Genomic DNA, 22,157 nt, shown 5'->3' on the forward strand with positions numbered 1-22,157 from the left:
TGGCCCTCCAGGCCTCTCTGGCTGAAACTAGAGGGAGAAAGCGAGCTCGGAGATAAGTGGTGAGCACACGGAAGGGCGGGCTTCTTTGCAACCAGGCCTCGAGTCAAAAGCAGGCCTGGGTGCAAGATTCCAAGGCAAAGTCAGGGACTGAGGCAGAAGCTGAAATAAAGTGGCCAAAGCTGACATTCTAAATTTCTGAGAGCTCTAGATTTCAAAGTTCAAGATCAATCAAAACAAGCTCACAGTGAAAGATGCAAACACCATCACGAGTAGAAGCCGGCAAACAGCAAAGGTGGGTTCAGGCCCTGGGAACTCGCGATCTGGAGTCAGACGCGGAGTATTCAGTAGGCGCATAAGAGATGTAAACGCATGGCAATCACAAAAAAACAAGCAATAAGCGGATTTTCCACATGATCAGAAGGACATGTGAAAGCAGAATTTTCAGAAATAAACGCACTTGTTAAAGTAAATGAAACAATAAACACAGCTGAAGAAAGACTTATGAAACTGGAAGATAAACGTGAAGAAATTACCCAGCAGAGAGGATGAGATGGACGGAGGAGGAAAGGTGGGCAGAGAGGGAGGGCAGAGGGGAGGCCATGCGTCCAGCTAGAGGCCAGGAAGACAAGTGTGCGGGGAGGCAAGCGTTACAAGGGGCGGCAGGGTCCCCGGGGCACAGGCACGGGAGGCATAGCGTGTGCCAAGCTGCATGAACAGGCACCTCCACCTAGAGATCCTGCGGAGGAGGGCAGAAGGGCGACACCAGGAGGGGTGGCATCACAGAGGGTGGCGGGAGCAGCAGCCCGTGCCAGCTCGGGGTAAAGACGCCGAAGGGCCAGCACCGCAGGTCTCACACAAGCAGAGGTGGGGAGGGACGGCTGGGCAACGGGTCCCCAGGCCCAGGGGGAAGCCCCCGGCCTCCTTGCAGAGCTGAAGCCAGGCTAGATTTTCTTAGAAGCAGAGTAAATAACAGGTCCCAGGTCCTGAAAATCTTACTACAATAAAAATTACGGGATCATCTTAAACCGTGAGGAATCTATGTGGCTTTCTTAATAAGACTGCATGTCCAGGTCTGTGACTGCAAGGGTGAGCCTCCGCCAAAGTACGGGTCTCCGAGGTGAGTGTCAAGCACAGGCTGGTGGCGGGCGCCAGCCTTGCCCCAAACCCTCTGGGCATCCTGCGTCACAACTCAGCCTCTGAGCCCCGGGGGCACTGCCTGAACGTCGGGACCCCGGGAGGCGCCGGGGCCGGTCCAGTCCTCTGCTGCTGCCATCGTGAGATCCTTCATGATCTGGAGCAAGTGTCTGGCCCCTGACAGGCCCTGGCTGGACGCCCACCCCAGGAGGCCTATATGTGCAGGCAGACAGGGCCCCCAGGGGCACAGAGCAGATCTGGGCATCCCCAGCCGCCATGCTGGGCCGTCCTGAGAACGTTCCTCCAAGGAGCTGGCTGTCCACCCTCCCCACATGCCTCCCACAGGGGAGGGGGCCCCGCCGGGCGCTGACCGGCCTCGAGCTCGCAGAGCGGCCCTCCCGCAGAAGGGGTCCCACCCGGGGCTCCCCCGTCCCTGGGCTGCACAGAGCTCCTCAGGCCTCGTCCGTCATGAATGGCAACTCTGCCTGAGCTGAGCAGCACCACCAGGAGCCCCAGAGCTCTGCCCCCGCCCCTGGCGAGATGGACAGGCCCCCACTGCCGCTCGAGTGGGGCCTGGACACGGCCCGCGGCCCACGAGCGGCTTCCCACCTGGGGAAGACTGTGTGGTCCAAGAGGCAGCCACCCAGGCCTCCAAGTGTGTGGACAAGGATGCATTTCAACCAAGATGTCCTTCGGGATTTAAAATAAGGACCACGTTCACGCCCAGCACGTGGAGTTCAGTATCGCCCAAGAGCCCGATGCCTTCCTGCCCACAGCCGCCTCCCATCGAGGTGGTCCTTGGGGAAGGGGGCCCAGGGTCTGGAGCCAGGCTGGGGCCGCTGGGCCACAGAGACAGCGCCCATCCCAGGGGGACAGCACAGATGGTGGTCCCTGCAGGCATACTTAGGGGCTCGACAGGAGGGCACCCAGACGACCCTCGTGGGCCCTAAATCCATGCATGTCCTGGTGAAAGACGCAGGGTAGAAGCAGACACGGGGGAGGGGGCCACGTGAGGACGGAGGCCCGGGTCGGGCGGTGCAGCCTGGGGCCCAGGGACGCCAGGCGGCCCAGAGGCCAGAGGAGGCAGGAAGGGCCCCAGAGCCGTTGCAGGGAGCACGGCCACGGACACCCTGACTCTGGACGGTGCAGACTTCTGCTGTTGAAGCCACCAGCACGTGGTCCTCTGCCCCGTGGCCCTGAAAACCGGCAGTGTCCCGCAAGGGCAGATGGTCCCATCCGTGGGCCCCCACACGGCCAGGGTGCAGGCCTGCTCCTGCCCACTCAGGATGGGCTGTAATAGCTGCAGGGTAGACGGGGATCGTCCAGGTCTTGTCAGAGGACCGAGGGCCAGGGGCTGATCAAGCCCCACAAAGGATCAGTCCGGCAGCCACAGATGGAAGAAGGGTCCCCTGATCCCAAACCAGGACGTAACCTGCCCCTCATCGAGAAGGAAATGCTCCCAGCAAAACAGCCACCGCCACTATCTCAGGTGAGTTTCTGAGTGTGCCCTGAACGGCCCCACGCTCTGAAGCACCACACCGTGAACTCAACCTCCATGCGCGGACGACGGAGGCAGCCTGCAGAACGGCGCCAGGGCCCACCTTCTGGCTTCTGGCCGTCTGCGACGTGGGCGTGGGCAGGCTTGAGGGCTGCGGCTCCAGCCATTCTGTCGTTGGGGGGGGCACGTGTGTGGGAGCCCACCTTGGTCCCCAGGCTCTCTGGCTCCCGAGGACTCTGCCCCTCAAACATTTCTACCCCTGAGGCCTGCCACGCACCCCCCGCAGCAGCTCTGGGCTGGCAGAATCACCAGGGGTCACGCCACAGCACTGGCACTGGTTTTGAAAGATGGATTGAACACATGCCATTTGGCTAACACAACAGTGGGGACATGATACTGATAACTGGTTTTCACGACTCCGTTTGCGTTGTTAAGAACACCGTGGGCTGCGCTCAGGGCTGTGGGGGCCCGGCAGGGCGCAGCCCAGCATCCACCTGGAAAGTCAGGACCAAGATTGGCCAGGAGCGGCCTCGGGTGACTCCCCGCTCTTCCTGCTCCAGGAGCCTGGACTCACCGGGCTCCGCAGTGCGAACCTTCGCAGCGGAGTTAGAACTAGAAGCTTGTCTGCGGCTGGTTTTGAGCAGCAGAAACCAGAGGGCTTGAGGGGAAGGCCCAGGGCCAGGGCGGGGAGGGCAGGACTCACCCGCCTGCCGGGCGCCCTGGGGGAGCCGCGCCCTCTCACCTGTGGGGCTGCCTGTCGGTCACCCGTCCTCTGGCTCGGCACCCCAGCTTCCTCTGCTGCCTCCATGGGCCCCTGGCCTGGCTGGAATCCCAGGTGACGTCAGAAGCTGCTGCCACAATCCTGATTCAGGTGAGACTCAAGTCAAGCTGGGGTGCAGGGACTTTGCAGTCAGGACAGAGGACAGATCCTGGGGGGGGGGGTGTGCGTGAAGTGTGTGTGTCACCGTGGGAGGGGGTGGCTTGGCAGCCGGGAGGGGAGGAAGGGCCTGGGGTGGCTCCTCGGCCAGTCACAAGGCAGTGAAGCTGGAAGCGACCGGAAGGCCACTCTTCCCCTGGAGGCTGGGCATCCCGGCAGCCTGGGGCGGCTTCCTCCACCGGAGGGGGTCCTGGGGGACCCACAGGAAGACCCCTGCACGCCGGGTCAGAGCACTCAGCACTAGCACCTCCGTCACCCCAGCCCCAGAACCTCTGCTGAGCACTGCTGTCCAGGGCAGCGGGGGTGCCCGCGAGCTCACCGCCTGGAGGTGAGAGGGCAGCAGGTGTCCCGAGAAGGACGGAGACAGTGGAAGAGCCTCTGAGGTCTGCGCTTTGACACGGGCAGCCCGGGGCCCAGGCGGGCAAGACCGATCGCCTCCAGCCGGAGTAAGGTTGCACCCCGCCCCCGCCCCCCCACCGCCAGAGCGGCCCCACTGCGGCGGCGCCCAGCGCCCGGCCCCGACCGCGCCGAGGCGCTCACCGCGCGCTCCCGCCGGCCCCCAGCGCTCGCAGGGCGCTCCCACTCCCCGCCCTCGGCACCCGCTCCGTGGGGTCCCAACCCCGCAACCCCGGCCCCCAACGCGGACCCACAGCGTCTCCGCGGAGAGGCTCGCACCCGACCGACCCACCCGGGAGGGCGGTCCGCGCGCCCCTCCGTCTCCCGGCGCCCGGGGGCCGGGAGGACCAGGAGGGGCCGCCCCCGCCGGCCGAGCCGTGTGGCCCCGGGGCCCGCGCCGACCCGCCTTGTAAGGCAGAGGCCGGGCGAGGCCGGCCTCGGGGCGCCGGGCGGCCGCGGGGAGGGCAGGGCGGGGCGGCCGGAGCGCGCGGGGCGGGCCGGGGCCGCGTTTCCCAATGAGCGCGCGGCGCGCAGGGCTGGGCCGGGCCGGGCGCGGAAGCGGGGGGCCGGGGGCGGGGCGGGCGCGGGGAGCGGCGGCGCGAGCGCAGGCCGGGCACCGGGTCGCTGGCGGCCGAGTCGCGGAGGCGCTGCCGCTGCGGTCGCCGCATCTCCGAGGTAAGTGGCCGCGGGGCGCTGTCTCGGGGCGCGAGGCGCCTGCTTCTCCGGCCACCTGCACCCGCGCGCCGGCCGCGTCCCTTCCCCGAGGCCCCGCGCCCCCCAGCTGCCGGCGCCCGGCTCGGCGCTCGGACCCCCGCGGCTGCGGGTCTGGGGACGGGCGGCGGGGCGCGGGCTGGAGCGGCCGGCGATGCAGAGGACGGGTCTGTAATCGGCCCTCGCTGGGGCGCCCCGGCCTTTCTGCCCGTCGTGGCGCAGAGGCCAGAGCGCGCCCCTCGCTGCCCCTTCCCCCTCCGCGTGCATCTGCATAAACACCGTTCACACGCCCAGGCCCGGGATGGCGGCTGCCAACGAGACGGCAGGAATTTAGGGCTTGGAGGCTTTGAAATGGAGCCGCTGTCACGCTGCACGAATTTCAGGGCCCCAGAAAGGGCCGTTTGCGTCCGCGGCCCAGAATGAGCGCGATCCTCTGGCGAGAACACCGCCCCTCTGTGTCGGGCATGGCTGTGCCCTATCGGAGCAGGTGAGTGTGTCAGGCCGACACTCTGCGACCCAGAATCCGCCAGAGGGGTGTTATGTTTTCTTATCGCATGTGGGCGCGTAACCGTCAATCCAGATAAAGAGGTTGGCGGCCAGTGTGTGCGTTCCACACGCCCCTGGGGACCAGAGCCCCGCCCTTGGAGGAGGATCCGGAGAAACCCTTTATCTGCGGCTTCAGTTATGTAAATGAAGCCTGGAAATGGGGTGGGAAGAAGGGCCCCGCGCCTGCCGTGTTGATGGGCGTTTCGTGTTCTCTGAAGACGAGACACCTCTGCGGGTGAGCGGCTGTGCCGTCGCCCATGTGTGCGTTTATTGGCTGATTCGTCTGACATTTGCGAATGATAGAAGACCTAGCTTCCCAGGCCCCCAGCACGCATCCTAGGGCTCCCCAGGGCTGGTCTCTCAGGGAGGGCTGCTGGCAGGGCCTCCCCAGAGCCTGGGCGGTGGTCAGTGAACCCTGACCTGAACTCCAAATGCCCTGGGACCACATCCGGGGATGGAGCGATGGGGTGGGGAGGGCGAGCTTGGAGCAGGCAGGAAACGGGGTGGGCGGCCACTGGAGGGGCGCCTTGAGGGGGCCTTCCCCTGGACTCCTGATCCCGGCTCTGGTACCGGCCCCTGTTCCAGCCCGGCGGTTGGAATCTCAGGGCTCAGGGATAGCGAGGGGGCAAGGCGGTGTTGGTGAATTTCCTGGGAGTATCTGCCAAGCGCGACACACACGAGCGTGCGTGTTTTCTTGGGGAAAGGGCCCGTGGCCTTCATGACTTTCAGAAGGATCTCAGGAAGGTGCCATCATTTAAGTACTACATTAAGAAATTCTTCTTTCTGGAATGATGATGTGAGAGAGATCAGAGGAAGCCGTGTGGGGCCGTGTTCCTGTCGCCTCGCCGTTGTTTGCCTAATCTTTGCGAATCCTTTGAAGTAGCAATAAATAAACTTTTCACTACATACAAGGTTATAGATGCTCACTGTGGGAAATGGGCAAATCACAGGAGAATTTCGTAAAGAAAATTAAAATGGCTCATCACTGATTGAGGTTTAAGAGAAAGCCATGAGCAGCCAAAGCGCCCTCCGGGGCCGCTTCCACGTGGCTCGCTTCCCCGGTGGGTAGAGGAGCCGTTCCCTGCAGAAGAGGCTGAGAATTAAACGCTTCCTTGGGGAGAGGCTTGCTGACTTAGCGCCAGGGCTATTTATAGCTGGTGATGTTGCTGGTGAGGCTGGAGGAGCACGCACAAGAGATGCCATCCGGGGATGTGGGGGCCACGCGGCACCGGGCATCAGGCCCTTCTCGGGCCCCGCCTGGCGCCACCCTGGAGCCCCGGCAGACCTGGGGTGCGGGGCATTGTGAGGAGCCCACCCGAGCTCACAAGCCAAAGGCCAGGCAGGCCTCGGGCGCGGGCAGGAAGAGCGACCCACCTCCATCCCTGGCCGCCCCACTGACAGGTGTCCCCAGGGCAGGAAGGAGTGGAGCCCTGGTGGGGCCTGCGGGGCCCTGGCGTGCCCGCTCACCACCCAGCCCCTCCTGGGAGAGCAGCTTCCTCTCTGGCTGTGGAGGTGGCTGTGGGGTCACAGTCCATGGATCCCCAGAGCTGGCACCCCCAAACCCCAGCATCCTCGACGGAACCTCGGTGTCCCAGCTCAGCAGCGCCTCTGTGGAGGGCACATCCTCTGCGGCATTCACGTGGCTGCTCCTGGGGTGCGTCACCAGGGGGGTGCATCACGGGGGTGTCACCAGGGGGTGGGTCACTGGGGGATGGGTCACCAGGGGGGTGGGTCACTGGCGGGGGGTCACTGGGAGGATGTGTTGCTAGAGGGGTGGGTCCTCAGGCGGTGTGTCGCTGGTGGTGGGGGGGTTGTGTTGCCAGGGGGTTGGGTCACTGGGGGGGTCACCAGGAGGGTGTGTTGCTGGGGGGGGGTTGTGTTCTCAGGGGGTGTGTTGCTGTGGGGGGGAGGTTGCGTCCTCAGGGGGTGTGTCGCTGGTGGTGGGGGGGTTGTGTTGCCGGGGGGTTGGGTCACTGGGGGGGTCACCAGGAGGGTGTGTTGCCCGGGGGGCGCGCGTCACCAGGGGGTGCAGGGTCTGTGATCTGCAGCCTCCAGGAGGGTGTGTGGGGGAGGGCGGGGCTGGGAGAGGACCACGCCAGGGTCAGGAGTGTGCTGTGGCCCTGGCAGGGAAGCAAGACTCCTTGCAGGCTTCGGAGTTGCCCTCTGACTGTACCAGGACGTGCGGTGACACGCAGAGAAGCTCAACCACAATGTAATGTGTGAGTGTCCAAAGAAGAACCTTCTTGGCTGAGAACACGCAAGCTGACTCCCACGGGCTGTGAGGGTGACGGTGCTCCGACTTTGGCACCGAACGCCCGTGTCTTCTGCGACGTGGGGGTGGGGAGCTCATTTTCTCACTCGCACCGCTTTCCCTTTTCTTGCTAGATTTGTGGAGAGGGAGGACTGTCCTTTCTCCAAGTCTAGGAGTTAAGAACAGCCGGGGCCCTTCCCCTGCTGCACGGCGTCCCTGAGTGTGCCCCTCCTGTCCCGTGTGTGCGTGCCCAGCACAGTCCCCCTGCTCTGGGCCGAGTTTCCCAGGGTCTCACCCTGTTGCACCCGTGTGTTAGGGCCCAGGTGCCCAGACGCAGGTGAATCCTGGGAGGGCTGCCCTGGCGGGAACGTCACGAAGCTGTACGTCTCACACACCCTCTGCCTCCGGCCACCGCGGCCACAGCTCTGAGCCTGAGCAGCCTCCGGGAGCAGGTTCAGGGCTCACTCCGCTCCGCAGCCCTGGGCCCACGCCTCCCGGGGTACCCTTCTGTCTCCTGCAGGGGCCAGGCTCTGCCTCCTGCTGGCTTTCCAGCCTGAACCTGTCCGCCCCCCACCCCTCGTCTAGTCTGACCTCGGCTCAGGGCACGTGCTCTCGCACTGTCAGCGCACGTCCGTTCTGTGAACACGCCACCACCGTCCGCTGCTCTGCTGTGCCCCACGGGCCCTGAGTTGCTTCTGATTTCTGGTTCCTGTGAGTGCGGCCACCAGGAGCCCTCCTGCTCTGCTCCTTGGGGGACAGGCGAGTGTCTGCAGGGCCCCGGGTGCCGCCTCCCAGTCGCAGCCCCTTTGCCAGCAGCCCGGGGCAGGCCATGGCTGCCTGCAGGGCGTGGGGCAGAGCCTGCGCTTCAGGCCACAGTGACGGGCCTGGCGTCTCCACCAAGCTTGGCACCCGAGCCCCCCTGCGCCTTGCGGATTCCTCCGAGCTTCCTGGTTGATCCACAGGGCTCTCTCTAGATTCTGGAGACCAGCAGCGTAGGTTGCACGTAGGAGACACCTTGTCCACCCCACAGCCGCCTTTTCACTCCTTAACTGACACTTTTGGAGGAGCAGAAGTCCCACGTTTTAATCTGGGTCCATTTCAGAGTCTTCTGCTTTGGGGACAGTGGTCTTGTGTGCCGTATACAGTCTTTCCCATGCAAGGACATCAGATGTTCTTAAGCATCACCCACCTGGGGCTTAATGGCCTTGCCTCCTGCTGCAGTCGGCACCTGAATCAATTCTCATTTCTCGCCATGTGTCCAGTCGGTAAGCCTGTCTCCTTTCTTGGAGAACATTTTCTTCCCTCTTTTCCTGCAGGACCACCTTGCTGTCCACACTGTCTCTGCCTTGCCGCTGAGTGGGGAGCTTGCTTCTGCCCCGTGGTTTATTCTCTGTCCTAGACCAGGACCGCACACCACTTCATTTCCAGAACTTCCCATCAAGTCTCAAAACCGCTGGGCAAATCCCCCACCTGCTCTTCCTCCAAGCTGGCTGCTTAATCCTCGATCTTTTGCCATTTCGTTTGCTTTGCCTCCAGCTTGTCTCCCAACCCGGAACAAAACACAGGTGTGGGCACTTTTGGTTGGATTAGACTAAAGCTGGGTGACTTCGGGGGCGACGGGCATCTCTGTGCGCTCAGCCTCAGTCTGTGTTCGTGACGTTGCTGTTCTCTCAGTGACGAGTCAACGGTCTTGCACAACTTTTGTTAAATTGATCCCTAGGAAATTGATTTCCTCACATTATTTTAAATGATGTATTTCTAAACACTGTGATTGTGTGGTTTTGCTGCTTCATGGAAATAAAATAGATTTTTGTATGTTTACCATGTAGGCAGAAATCTTGATAAACTCAATGCTGATTCTGAAACATTTCCCAGGATCCCTTTGGACTTTGTGTGTACACAGCCATAGAAACTGGGAGCAGTGGCAGTTTCACTTCTTCCTCCGTGTTTATGCCACTCTGTCCTTGTCTCACCACACTGAGCAGAGGTGAACAGAAGCGGCGACAGCAGGCAGGTGTCCTCGCCTTACTCCAGCTGGAAGAGAAACTTGTTCAGTATCCACATAGTTTTGTAGCTTTTTGTAGGTACCCATTATCAAGGGTTTCCCTGGTGGCTCAGATGATAAAGAATCCACCTGCAATGCGGGAGACCTGGGTTCGATCCCTGGGTCGGGAAGATCCCCTGGAGAAGGGAATGGTGACCCACTCCAGTATTCTGGCCTGGAGAAGCCCATGGACAGAGGAGCCCAGTGGACCACAGTCCACGGGGCGGTAAAGAGTAGCACACGGCTGAGCAAGTAACACACCGTCCATTGTGAAGCTAAGAAATGTGCTTCCTTTTCTGATTTGCTAAGAATTTTTATGATGAATAAATGCTAAATTCCATCAAATTATTTTCATGTGTGTACACCAGGTGTCAGTCACTCTCTGCAGCCCCAGGAGCCCACCAGGCTCCTCTGTCCATGGGTGGGATTCTCCAGGCAAAAGTACTGGAGTGGGCTGCCATTCCCGTCTCTGGGGGATCTTCCCGACCTGGGATCAAACCTGGGTCTCCCGCGCTGCAGGCCAATTCTTTATCATCTGGGCCAGCAGGAAAGCCCGTGTATACCGTACACACACACGCACGCCTTATACATGTGCGTACATGCGTGCATTTGTATACAAGTGCATACACACGGGTGCCTGTATACATGCGCACACACACGCGCATCTGTATACATGTGCATACACATGGGCACCTGTATACATGCGCGTACACACGCATTTGCATACATATGTGTACACGTGCATGTGCCTGTATACATGTGTACACACGCACGTGCCTGTATACATGTGTACACACGCACGTGCCTGTATACATGTGCGTACATGCATGCGTTTGTATACAAGTGCATACACGCGCATCTGTATACACGTGCACACACGCATTTGCATACATATGTGTACACACGCACGTGCCTGTATACATGTGTGTACGTGTGTGTTTGTATACATGTGTGTGCACACACGTTTACACCACATCTAGGTGTTTTCTTTCGGGGATTTCTGATCCAGGAGTTCTTTAATCTGCCCTGCTGTGAAACTGATCCACTGAGTTCTGAATTTTAGTTGTTAGCTTTTTAGGGCTAGACGCTATGTGCTCTCTTTTCAAAGCCGCTTCCTGCATTCTCCCAGCCTCTGCTCTCTTCTGGAATCCCTCACCTCGCCCCTCCTCTTTGCACACGGCACGCACCACCCATTCCTTCTGCACACGGCACATGCTGTGACTTTGAATCAGTGTCCAGCTGAGTCCAGTACAGAGAGTGGAGCCTCTCGTTGTTTCTGTCCCCGCTTGTCTCTGCAGGCTCTTGGCACTTCCCATTAAGTTTGGCTGTTTCTTTGCCATGTGTGGACACGGTGATCTAAAGATGTCAGAGAAGTGTCTCTGTCTCCAGTGGGAGTCTCTTCCTCTGGAGTGGGCGTGTCCAGCGATCCAGGACCCCCAAGTCCACGTTGTGAGTTGAGAGGAGCCCACTTTGCGGCCCTTGCTGGCTTCCCGCCCACTCCCGGGCGTCCCTCCATCTGGCAGGCCTCGCCTCGCCCCCAGCCCTGAGCGTGGGGCCAGCTGCTACGGGGGCCCCCCCTCCCCCGGGGTGAGCCGGGGGCTTCCTGCTCCCTGGGGATGGTGGCCCGGCCTCCACTCCAGTGCCGGGGGCCACCTCTCCTCTCTGCAGGGCTTTGAGGCCTGCGGGCCACACTGTCCTCCACCTGCCAGCCGGTCAGGTGTGGGCAGCCGCCTGCCTCGCAGCCCTGGGCCTGCCCCTGGCCTGTGCGTGGCCTCCCACTGTCTGCAGCCCCACCGGGCCCACCCTCGGTGCCGCAGTGTCCCGGGGTTTGGTGGTCCCGGGCAGGAGAGGCCTGGCTCTGGGACCAGCTGTGCAGGCCCATGGTGACTGCCGGGCACTGCCGTCGGGGAGAGGCCAGGCCACCCACCGCAGCCACGCTTCTAGAACGACAGGCTTCCTGCCGAGGCCTTCGCCTCTCCCACCGTGCACAGCAGCAGGGGGCCAGAGCCCAGGACGGGCCCGCTGCTGGCTCTGGCCGCCGGCTCTGTGTGCCCGCCTGGCACTTCGCCACTTGGGCCTCCACGAGCACTCTTCTCTGGGGCAGGGCCCCCTCCCCAGCCCCCCGGCCTCCCTGGTGTGTGGGGCTCCAGGACTGCTGTAGCAGACGCCCGCAGGACATTTACCCCAGAGTTCTGCACGCTGTCCTGCGCCCTGGGATAAAAAGGCTGCAACAGCAGAGGCGTGTCCTCCTTCCGCTCTGGGCCAGAGCCCTGTCCAAGGTAAAGCTGGGGCAGGACTGAGCTCCCTCGGGAGGCCCCAGAGGGCCCCTCCTGCTGCTTCCGTCCCCCAGGGGTGCCAGGGGCCCCTGGGCTCGGGGCCGCGGCGCTCCCGTCTCTGCCTCCATCTTCACCTGGCCTCTGCTCTGTATCTGTCTCTTCCCTCCCGTCCCTCACAAGGATGCCTGTCTCTGGACTTAGGGCCACCCTGGTCCAGAGGTCCTTAGCTTGATGACGTCTGCAGGGACCCTTCTTCCAAACAAGGTTCACCCACCTTGTGAGGGTGTGAGCACACCTGACTTACCCTGGCACCAGCTGGGCCGCAAGTTCTGTGTTCTCGGGCTTTGTAAGAAGCAGGCTGACGGCAGAGGCCGGCTCTGGGGCCTGGACACTGGGGCCCGGGTGTGGCTCCTGGGAGGCCGAGGGGTCCCCAGGAGGGAAACCCCCAGCCTCGCAGGGACCCAGTGACCCCTGTCCACAAGAGGTCTGCTGAGGGCAGGGCTGGTAACCGTGTCCTGGCCTCTTCCTCCCCCGCCCCAGCCCAGTGGCAGCAGCCCTCAGGTTCGGGGGTGGGGCGGCTGCAGGAGCGTGGCCCTGGTCCTCGGTGGATGCCTCCCTCGGAAAGACTGCCCACCCACCCCTTTCTTCTCATCCTGGAGACGTCACCTCTGACTCCGGGACCCGGACCAGTGTGGCTGTGACCAGGCTGCTCCGAGGACACCTCACCCCGTGCGGGAGGTCCCCACCTCTGGGGGCCTTTCCGGGTCCCTGGCCTGAAGTGCATGACGCAGGCGCTGAGCGTCTTCCTTGTCAGGCAGGGCGGTCACACGTCCCTCCCTGCCAGGGCCTCTGCAGAGCATGTGACAGGCAGGCTGGAGCGGGGGCTGCATCCACGCTGAGCCTCCAGGCACCATCAGCTCCCAGGGGCAGGTGCCCGTCTGGGAGGCTCCACTGACTGGGACGGGTGGTCATTCATGTCGAGTGCTGGGCAGCTGTGGGGAGTGGTGGCTGCATCGTGATTCGAATATGAATAACTGCCAAATGGCTGCGTTGGGCTCAAATGAACTCTGCGATAAAGGGCCAAGGCTTCAGGCCGCGGGCAGCCAGCGGGTCTGCAGGCCCGGCTCTGCCGCTCCCGGGGCTGTTTGCTCGGTGACTGTGCCCTTGCTGGGGGCTGATCCCACCCTGGGAGCCGAGCTCTGGTGGGTGGGGGGGCCGCAGAGTGGTGGCGTCTGCACACCAGCCTAGACCCCTCTCCAGCGACGCTTGTCCCCTCCTCCCAGGGAGGCTGGGTCATCTGGGCACACCTGGCACCCGCAGGAGACAGGGCAGGCGCGGGAGGCAGCGCGTCTGGTCTACACCGAGACTTCAGGCCCAGAGCACGCCGACGGGTGGGAGGGGCCTGGGGCTGAAGGCAGCCGGATTCCCAGGGCAGAACGCGCCGTCGATCAGGAAGCGCCCGCAGGCTGGGGTGTAGACTGTGGGCAGGGTGAGGGGCTGAAGGCGGAGGGAGCCGGGGAGTGGAGGCGCGTCCACACCTGCAGAAGGCAGAACCCACACTCCATCTTCACTCTCAGCACACACCTGCCTTCTGCTCCAGCGAGGAGAACCAGGAGAGGCAGAGTTGATGCTGCCTTTAAACCACCACCTGGTCCCGCTCACGGACACACCTGGCCCCGGTCACAGGGACACCTGGCCCTGCTCACAGACACACCTGGCCCCGCTCACAGACACACCTGGCCCCGGTCACAGGGACACCTGGTCCCGGTCACGGGCACACCTGGTCCCGCTCACAGGGACACCTGGTCCCGCTCACGGACACACCTGGCCCCGCTCACAGACACACCTGGCCCCGGTCACAGGGACACCTGGTCCCGGTCACGGGCACACCTGGTCCCGCTCACAGGCACACCTGGTCCCGCTCACGGGTACCTGGTCCTGTTGCAGGCACATCGCCATCATGGATTCTCAGCCCTCCTGGCTGGGACACTGTGCTGAAGTCACGCAGAGGTGGTGACTGTGGTGTGTAAGCGTCCGTCTCGTGTGACCTTATCTATAGGGGCTGCTCCAGGCGCCCGTCTTAAGGGCATTGCCAGGCAGAGTTCTGGACATACAGCCCCTCCTCATTTCCCTCCCCCAAGGCCTCGGGGGTCTGCGGGCCGCAGCAGGGCCGGCCGGGCCACCTCACGCGGCTGCCTCCAGGTCCCCTGCCCGCCCACCTGTCCTCCCAGCCCCGGCCCTGGTCCACATGAGGACCAGCTGCTGAGAAGCCTCCCTGCAAACAGGGACAGAGCCTGCCAGGCATCCTGCCTGCAGGCGCTCACCTGCTCTGCAGCCCTGTCGGCTCCGACATGGGCTGTGTGATTCGCTCTCCCACCCAGCCCGGCTTCTCCCAGAACACCTTGGAGTCACTGAGTCCCCTTGGAGAGCTTCCCACCCGCACACAGGGTCTGACTCCTATTTTTCTCGTTTATTTTTGGCTGCACTGGGGTGCACTGGCTCACTGTGGTAGCTTGTCTTCTCTCCTATGGCTTCCAGGCTCCAGGCACCCTGGCTCAGAACCTGTGACGCTCGGGCGTAGCTGCTCTGCGGTGGGCGGGACCTTCCCGGACCAGGGACCGAACCTGGGTCCCCTGCACGGGCAGGCGGATCCTTGACCACTGGATATCCAGGGAAGTCCTGACTCCTGTTCTTTTTGCTAAAGTAATTTTCAGATTATTAGATACTGTGTGTTCATGGTGAACACAGAGCCCTGGACGGAGAGCTTGGCTCTGGGGCTCACAGCCGCGTTCACAGCCACGTCCACTCGGCCCCGAGCCCTGGGCCCCGGCCTCCCGCACCAGCAACGGGGCCTCCGGCGCATCTCGAGCTGTGCCGACCTTTCTTTTGGGGAACTCGTAGGTCCTGAGTTCAGCCAGGTCTGGCGGGGACTCCTGCCTGGCCGGGCGTTGCTTCCTGTGCTCTTAGACCTGAGGGTTTTCTGTGGCTCCGGCCGCCTAGCCGGACTCACGCTTGGGCTGTGTCCTGCCTTCTCTCCGCTCGCTGACCTGCTGGTTCTTCTGAGGCCACTGCTCCTCCGGCGGCTGGGCTCTCGGGTCCCGCCCCAGCCACTGGCCGTGCCTCTGGGGATGTCGATGCTCAGCTCCAGGCCCCCCAAAGCTGCTAGAGGTGGATGTGTCCCAGCCCCATGGGAACCCGGGCCCAGCCTTGGGGATTCACTGGGCTCTGGACCCCGTCGGCCGCGCCTCCAACACAGAGCCTCCACCCTGGGCCTGGGCGCAGCTGTGCTCAGCCCTTGGGGTCCCCCAGACGCCTGCCCTCACCTGGGGCCCCCTCTCCCCCCAGCACTCCGCTTGGCCACCCGGTGAGGGGCACCCCGGTCAGCAGGCTGGGCCCTGAGGTGGGGGCAGTTGTGTGACTGCTCTGGATCCTCTGAGGGACTGTGTCACCCCACCGGTGCCCAGAGGGGTGTCGCTCGGGGAGCCCCCAGAGCAGGGGCCGGGGGGAGGGGGAGGGGATCGCTGGGGTGGTCCTGCACCCCCTGGGCTGCTGGCCGCGTGCTCCCCGCGTGACTGGGGCTGGGACCCTGGGGACAGGTGGACAGGGTGCCAGGGCCGGAGGGGCTGGGCTGTGTCTGCAGCAGACGCAGGACACTTGGTGTCCCCCACGGTTGCAAAGTGGCTTCTGGGCAGGGCTGCTGTCCGTGGGTGGCAGGGGGTCTCACACAGCTGCCCACAAAGCAGGTGACCTCTCATCTCTTCCTCCCAGCAACATGGCTGACAGCAAGCCCAAGCCCTCCAAGCCCGCCAACAAGACACCCCCCAAGTCCCCGGGGGACCCCGCCAAGGACAAGGCAGCCAAGAGGCTGTCGCTCGAGTCGGAAGGGGCCGGCGAGGGGGCGGCCGCGGCGGGCGTGGAGCTCAGCGCCCTGGAGGAGGCCTTCCGGAGGTTCGCGGTGCACGGGGACGCCCGGGCGTCGGGCCGGGAGATGCACGGCAAGAACTGGTCCAAGCTGTGCCGGGACTGCCAGGTGATCGACGGCCGGAGCGTGACCGTCACTGACGTGGACATCGTCTTCAGCAAGATCAAGTGCGTGCCGGCTCCGCCCGGGGCCGTCGAGGGCGGGGCTGGGTCCCTGCGGGCGGGGCCAGAGCCACACCTGTGGGGCAGCCGGGTGGGGCCAGGGGCTCTAGTCCGCCCGAGGGTCTCGCGTGGCTGAGTCCTGCCTGCGGGGGCCGTCTCGGGGGAGGGCTGGGTCCCTCGAGCAGGGCCAGGGGCTCTGGTTGGGGGAGGGTCTCCCGAGGTTGAGTGCTGCCTGCGGGGGCTGGCGGGGGTGGCAGCCGGAAGCAGGCGCCCGTGGTGCGGCTCCTCAGCTCTGGGGGCGTTCACGTGTGGGGAAGGGCAGGGGTAATGAACAGTGGCCGCTGCATGCGTGTCCACGTGTGTCCACACGCGTGAGCACCTCAAGGCATCAGCGCGCCCCTCCCCCTCTCGTGGCTGCCACACCCGGGACCACACCCGAGAAAAGCACCCGCCGCGTCACACATGTGTGCACGTGTACGCACATGTAGAGCTCAGGGCTCCACTCCCTGGTCAGGGCTCACCCGGAGGATGAACGCTTTGGACAGGCCCCAAGGCTCCGTGTGCAGGACGTGTGGGCAGTGGGGGGACACAGGCCCTCCTGCCCCAGCCCCACTCCAGAGGGCAGAACGCCAGCTGCTCGAACACGCGGGCCACCCCAGCCCCCCGGCTGCCCAGACCCCAGCATCACTGCCTCAGCTCACGGGGTGCTGGCCGTCTGGGGGCATGGGCCCAGCGAGGGTTGGGATCAAGACACAGTTAAGAGCAGCCTGTGGCTCCTTCCCGCTGCCCTCCTGAACCTAGACTCCCCGTGGGGTCCCTGTGACCTGTCCTGGGGGCGGACCCCCAGACCTCCTGGGTATGGAGTGAGGGACCCACCCTCACGCTCTTGTCCTTGGGGAGACGTAGGCGGTGCTCCGGGAAGGGTCCTGCAGGACCGGCCGGGCTCCTGGGTGCCCAGGTCTGCGGAGCGTGGTGCGGTGTGGACGTGTGCATGCTGGCTGAGGGTCCCCAGGTGGCCGCCCCGGCAGAGGTGGCCCAGCTCGTGGGAGCTGTGGTCGCGGACACAGAGCCTCAGGGGCTGACAGCAGCGGCTGTTTCTGTTTGGGGCGGTTGCCATGGCTCAGTGGCCCTGCTGCCGCCGGTATCTGCAGCCTCTGTTTGGGCCTGTCGCCATGGCAGCGCTTGTTTGTTTTGATGTTACTATGTGTTAAGTTTTAAACAAACTTCTTGCCCTCTTCCCTAGGCCTTGATTGAAAACTATTGTTTCTGAGACGGGCTCCCCACCCCCATCCCTGCTCCGCCACCCCAGGGCCAAAGGAGTGAGCGCAGGACGCCATTCCCACGAGCACACTGGGCGTCCGACACCTCCGTCAGGGGCCCATGGGTGGCGGGGTCCCTGTGTGCGTGCCCAGGTGTGGGGTGTGGGTGAGGGGGCTTCCCCTCCTGGCCCCACTCACAGCTTTCTGGCCCGTGGTCACATTCCCTGTGATTCCGGAGCCCCGTCTGGGCTGACTGGGACGACGCGGGCCAGGCGGGGACTGTCTGAAGCATGGAGCGTGCGTGTCCACGGGGCCTGAGGAGCAGGTGGGGTGGGCTGAGCTCCTGGGACGCGGTGTCACAGGCCCGTCAGGGGCCGCCCCTGCGTCCAGGCGGGTAGGGATGCCGCCCCCAGGTCCTGCTTCCAGCTGTGGTATTGCGGTCTCACAGGGTCCGGGGGTCCTTCTCCCGGCCCCCTGAGGCCGTGCAGGCATCCAGCAGCACCTGGCCTGGCTTGCCGCAGCCCTCCTGGTGCATCTGCAGAGCCTGGGCCTGGGGTGGGGGCCAGCCGGCATCCCAGAGCTGCGTGTGAGCAGCGTTGCCCTCGGGCCCCAGGCCCAGGCGGGGGTGAGGCCAGGAGGTGGCCCGCAGAGGGGAGCCGGGCAGAGAGCCGGGACCGGTGTCTGGCGCTACTTATGTGGCAGCTCGCATGTCCACTGCGGTCCAGTCCCCCCAGGCCTCCCCTGGCCCAGGGCTGCTGGGGGTCAGGTCCCACCTCCTTTTCTCTGAACAGGTCGCCGTGTCCGGCTCCTGCAGGTTAGGGGCGCCTGGAGTTGGCTTCCTCCAGCCCCCGCAGGCGGCAGGTTATCTGTGGTCTGGGGCGGGCTGGGGGGACCCTTGCGTCGTCCTGGGATGTGTCGGCTAAAGTCCAGGGCCCTTCATGACGATGGCCCGGGAGGCACAGACCTCTGTCCTCGGAGGGCTGGCTGGCCCCCCGCCAGGATCCCTGGCCGCCCGGCGTCCCCGGGTGACCTGCCCTGGGCCTGCAGGCCCGGGAGTGCAGCGCCCAGGGAGCTCAGCTTGGGGGCCACGTGTGTGCCTGGTGACCCCGTTACCGCCAGGCCAGCGTCCCCACAGGACAACAGCCTCTGACCCGGGTGCCAGGCGGGAGAAGGGGGGTCTGCAGTGGGGACCCTCTCATCTCTGCTCTGCAGAACAGGCGCCCTGTGTCTGCACAGCTGTGTCAAGGCGCCTCCGGGGAGAGCTGGCATTGTCACTGGAGAGCTCCCCAGGGACTGCTCTCAGCAGCGGGCCACGGGCCCCCGGGGAAGCTCCCTGGTGGTCCTGACCAGGCCCCGAACTCTGTGGGGCAGTCACGGTGGGGACGCCTGCCCTGCCCGGCGCGGCAGGCAGGTCAGCCCCGGGCCCCGTGTCCACGCGATCTGAATGTGGCCTCTGACGGAGGCCCGGGCGGTCGTGCCACAACCCTGGCCAAGTGATTCACGCTGGTGGCGCCTGGCGCCGTGGTTCGGGGAGGGCTGTGTGCCCCCCGGCTGGACACCGGGCTGCCGGTCGGGCCTGGAGCCCATGAATAGAGACAGGCTCGCCTTTGATGGCCCGGGACAAACAAGCGGGACCCCGTGGCCATGAAGGGTCACCCCCCAGCTGGGACAGCGGGTTCCCTGCCCACGGTGGGGCCGGGCCCGTGGCCTCAGAGTGGCAGTGCAGGGCGGTGGGGCTTCCAGGGGCGGGCGCAACCCACGGCCTGGATGTCCAGTCTCAGGAGGCCTCCTTCCGCTGTTGCCCTGACCTCGGTGTAGTCGGTCAGCGTGTCCTGTGTCCTCAGGCTCATGCATCAAGTGTGAGTCCCCTTCTGTGCTGGGGACGTCCCGAGGCGTGTCTGTCCATCGTCACCGAGCTGCTTGAGTTCTGGTGACTGAACAGGTCTGTGAACAGGAGGGTGGGCAAGTGGGCCAGGAGGGGTCGCGGGGCTGTGCAGGCTGCCGGCCTTCCAGGGGCCCCACCGCACCCCGCTGCGCGCTCATCCGGCCTTCAGGGCAGCTGTGCTGGTGGGTGTGTGCCACGCCGGGACGCCCCTCACTTCCCTCACGCCCGGCAGCATGGAACGTCCTTCTTGGGCTGGTTTGCATCTGGCAGACCTTGGACAGTGTCTGGTTCGCACATTTTGCAGCTTTTTGCCTTGGGTTTTCTCCCTCTTGCTGAGGTGTGAGAGTTATTTGCGTTCAGATGCGAACATTTCAGCCAACTGTCTCCAGTCCGCGGCTTGCCTTTTGCCTCTCTTAACAGTATCTTTTTGAAGAGCATGGTTTTAAAAGTCTTGGTCAAGTCCAGTTCATTTTTTTTCCTGGATTGTTTTTGGGGGGTTGTTTCTAAGAAGATCTCTGCCTAAGCCAGGGTCACAAAGATTTCCACCTGTATGCTCTCTCACAAGGTGGCCGGTTCAGGTGCTGGGACAAGCGCAGGGCTGTGGTCCAGTGAGACTATAGGCGGTGTGGGGCCAGCCCAGGCCTACTCCTCTGCACACGGCCCACCAGTCGCTGTGGCTCTGTTTGCTGAAAAGACAGTATGCGACCACTCACTGCCTCTGTGACCTTGTTGAAATCCTGTGCTCCCCATCTCTGACGCCGTCCTGCGGCCACTGTGGCCAGCGCCAACGTGGGCGTGGCGCCTTCCACCCAGGGAGGACCCCGGGCACTGCAGCCACGCTGCCCCTGGAGTCCGGGCTCCTGCAGGAGGCCTCTCTCCTCATCCCAGGCACGTCCCCACCTTCTCTTGCTGTAAAACACTGAAACCCTCACTGAGCAGATTAGCCGGGGGAGATCTCCAGGGCGAGGAACTGTTTACCAGTTAAGATTCTCAGAGACGGAGAGCCAGTTCAGAGTCATCTTGAAGTTGGGAGAATGACCTACCAGGTCCGGGCAGCCAGGGGCTGCGTCTTCGTGGAGAGCTGCTCCCAGGCCCCTGGTCAGGCTGGGACATGGGGAGGCGGCCCCCAGTCCTATCCTCTGGGGATGGTGCTTCCTTGCAGCCTGGGAGCCCCCGGCGGGACTGAGATGCCCTCCACACTGCGGGGGGCGACGTGCTTCCCATCCTCTCTCTCTCTGCGGGTCCGTCTCCCACGGAGGCCGCACGCTCGCCTGCTTTAGAACCAGACGAGGCTGTGTTTTGATGTCCAGTCTTTCATAAACGATGTGCTTTCTTTAAGCTTCTCTGCAAGACAATTCATATTTGCTGCTATTGCCAATGGCAACCAGCTGCTGGGCGCAAACACTATAGGCTGAGGTGGGGGAGGGGCAGGCTCGCTCCGGGCTCTGCAGGGGAGGTGGGAGTCCCCGGTGTCACGGGGCCCCTGGGCGCCCCCTGAGACTCCACTCCCTGCAGGGGCAAGTCCTGCAGGACCATCACGTTCGAGCAGTTCAAGGAGGCGCTGGAGGAGCTCGCCAAGAAGAGATTCAAAGACAAGAGCGCGGAGGAGGCTGTCAGGGAGGTGCACAAGCTCATCGAGGGCAAGGCCCCCATCATCTCGGGGGTGACGGTGAGCACCCCGGGCAGGTGGGCGGGACAGGTGTGGGTCCCCACGCGGGCGGCCCCCGTCTGTGGTCTGGGCCCCAGGCTGACCTCCCCCACGCCCCTGCTCTCTTGCAGAAAGCCATCTCCTCACCCACTGTGTCACGGCTCACGGACACCAGCAAGTTCACGGGCTCCCACAAGGAGCGCTTCGACCCGTCAGGCAGGGGCAAGGGCCGGGCGGGCCGCGTGGACCTCGTGGATGAGTCGGGCTACGTGCCGGGCTACAAGCACGCGGGCACCTACGACCAGAAGGTGCAGGGGGGCAAGTAGCCGGCGGGCCTCCCGTCGTCGGGGCCCTCGCCACCTCCACTTCATTACATTCCTGCGCTCACCGGCAGAACTCGGACCTGGGGCTGGGTGGCCGCGGAGCCACCGCCTCCCTCCCGCCCAGCCCTCGTGCCCCCTGGACCCCAGCTTTGGCCCCTGAACTCACCTTTCCTAACACACCTGCTTCGTCCCTGCCAGGAATTAGACAGCTGGCCCTTTCCAAAGTCTCCCAGAACAAGAGCGCACCGGCCACTGGCTTGCAGCAAAGGGGTGTCCAAAGGAGCTGGTGGGACAGACCCTGTCGGGTCGGGTCTGTGCTGACAAGGGCGCCGACCTGCAGCCCCGATGATGTGGGGGAGCAGAGTCAGGGCCCCATGGGGCCCAGAGGGCACCGTGCAGGCAGGGGAGGCAGGCACACGCACGTACACACATGTGCACACACGTACACACATGTACACACATGCTGCACGCGTGCGCACACGCACACACGCTGCACACATGCGCACACGTATACACGTGGCACAGGCACACGTACACACGCTGCATGCGTGCGCACACGTACCCACATGCTGTGCACACAGGCCACACACACGCACGTGCGCACACAGGCTGCACACGCACACACACGCTGCACACGTGCACACACACACACACGTGCCCATGGACCAAGGCTGTGCTAAGGGTGGGCGCTGAGCTGAGGGCTGCTGTGCAAAGAAAGGAGCCTCCTCCGTCGACCAAACTGACTTGAAGTGTGAAGTTACAGGATTCTGAAACTAAGGGCAATTCATTTCATTTCGCTTTTCTGAGAAGAAATAAGAAATGGTTAATAGAGTTTGCTCTCAGAACAGCTCAGGGAAGACTCAGAATAGCCCGCCTCTGGGCCTCTCTTTCACAACCCCGGTGCCTCGAGTCCTGGGCCAGGAAGACTCCTGGGCTCAAGGCTGCGGGTGGCCCGGCTGCCCCCTCCGTCCCCCTCCAGCTGGCCCCCTCGTCCACTGCTGCCCAGGAGAGCAGAAATCGCAGGGCGAGCCCAGCCCGAGGAGGGCCTGGGCGGGCAGCATCTGTGTTCGGGGTCTCCGAGAGGCCAGAGGCGGGGCCTCCGGTCGCACTGCCTCCTTGGCAACGTGCCCTTTGGCGTGAGCATGGCCGCAGCCTGGCACGTGACC

General features: G+C 63.9%; 1 protein-coding gene across 1 annotated transcript; it reads left to right on the top strand.

Annotated features, from left to right (window-relative positions):
• Positions 1-3,936: 3,936 nt before the first annotated feature.
• On the top strand, positions 3,937-20,994 carry TPPP (tubulin polymerization promoting protein). Its single transcript, XM_068990753.1, has 4 exons — positions 3,937-4,015; positions 15,562-15,882; positions 20,536-20,689; positions 20,800-20,994. Exons 2-4 carry the CDS (start codon positions 15,566-15,568, stop codon positions 20,992-20,994), a joined length of 666 nt encoding a protein of 221 aa, XP_068846854.1. The 5' UTR covers positions 3,937-4,015; positions 15,562-15,565.
• The last annotated feature ends 1,163 nt before the right edge of the window (positions 20,995-22,157 follow it).

Source organism: Capricornis sumatraensis, chromosome 18 (genome assembly GCF_032405125.1).
Source record: "Capricornis sumatraensis isolate serow.1 chromosome 18, serow.2, whole genome shotgun sequence".
Classification (NCBI taxonomy): Eukaryota; Metazoa; Chordata; class Mammalia; order Artiodactyla; family Bovidae; genus Capricornis; species Capricornis sumatraensis.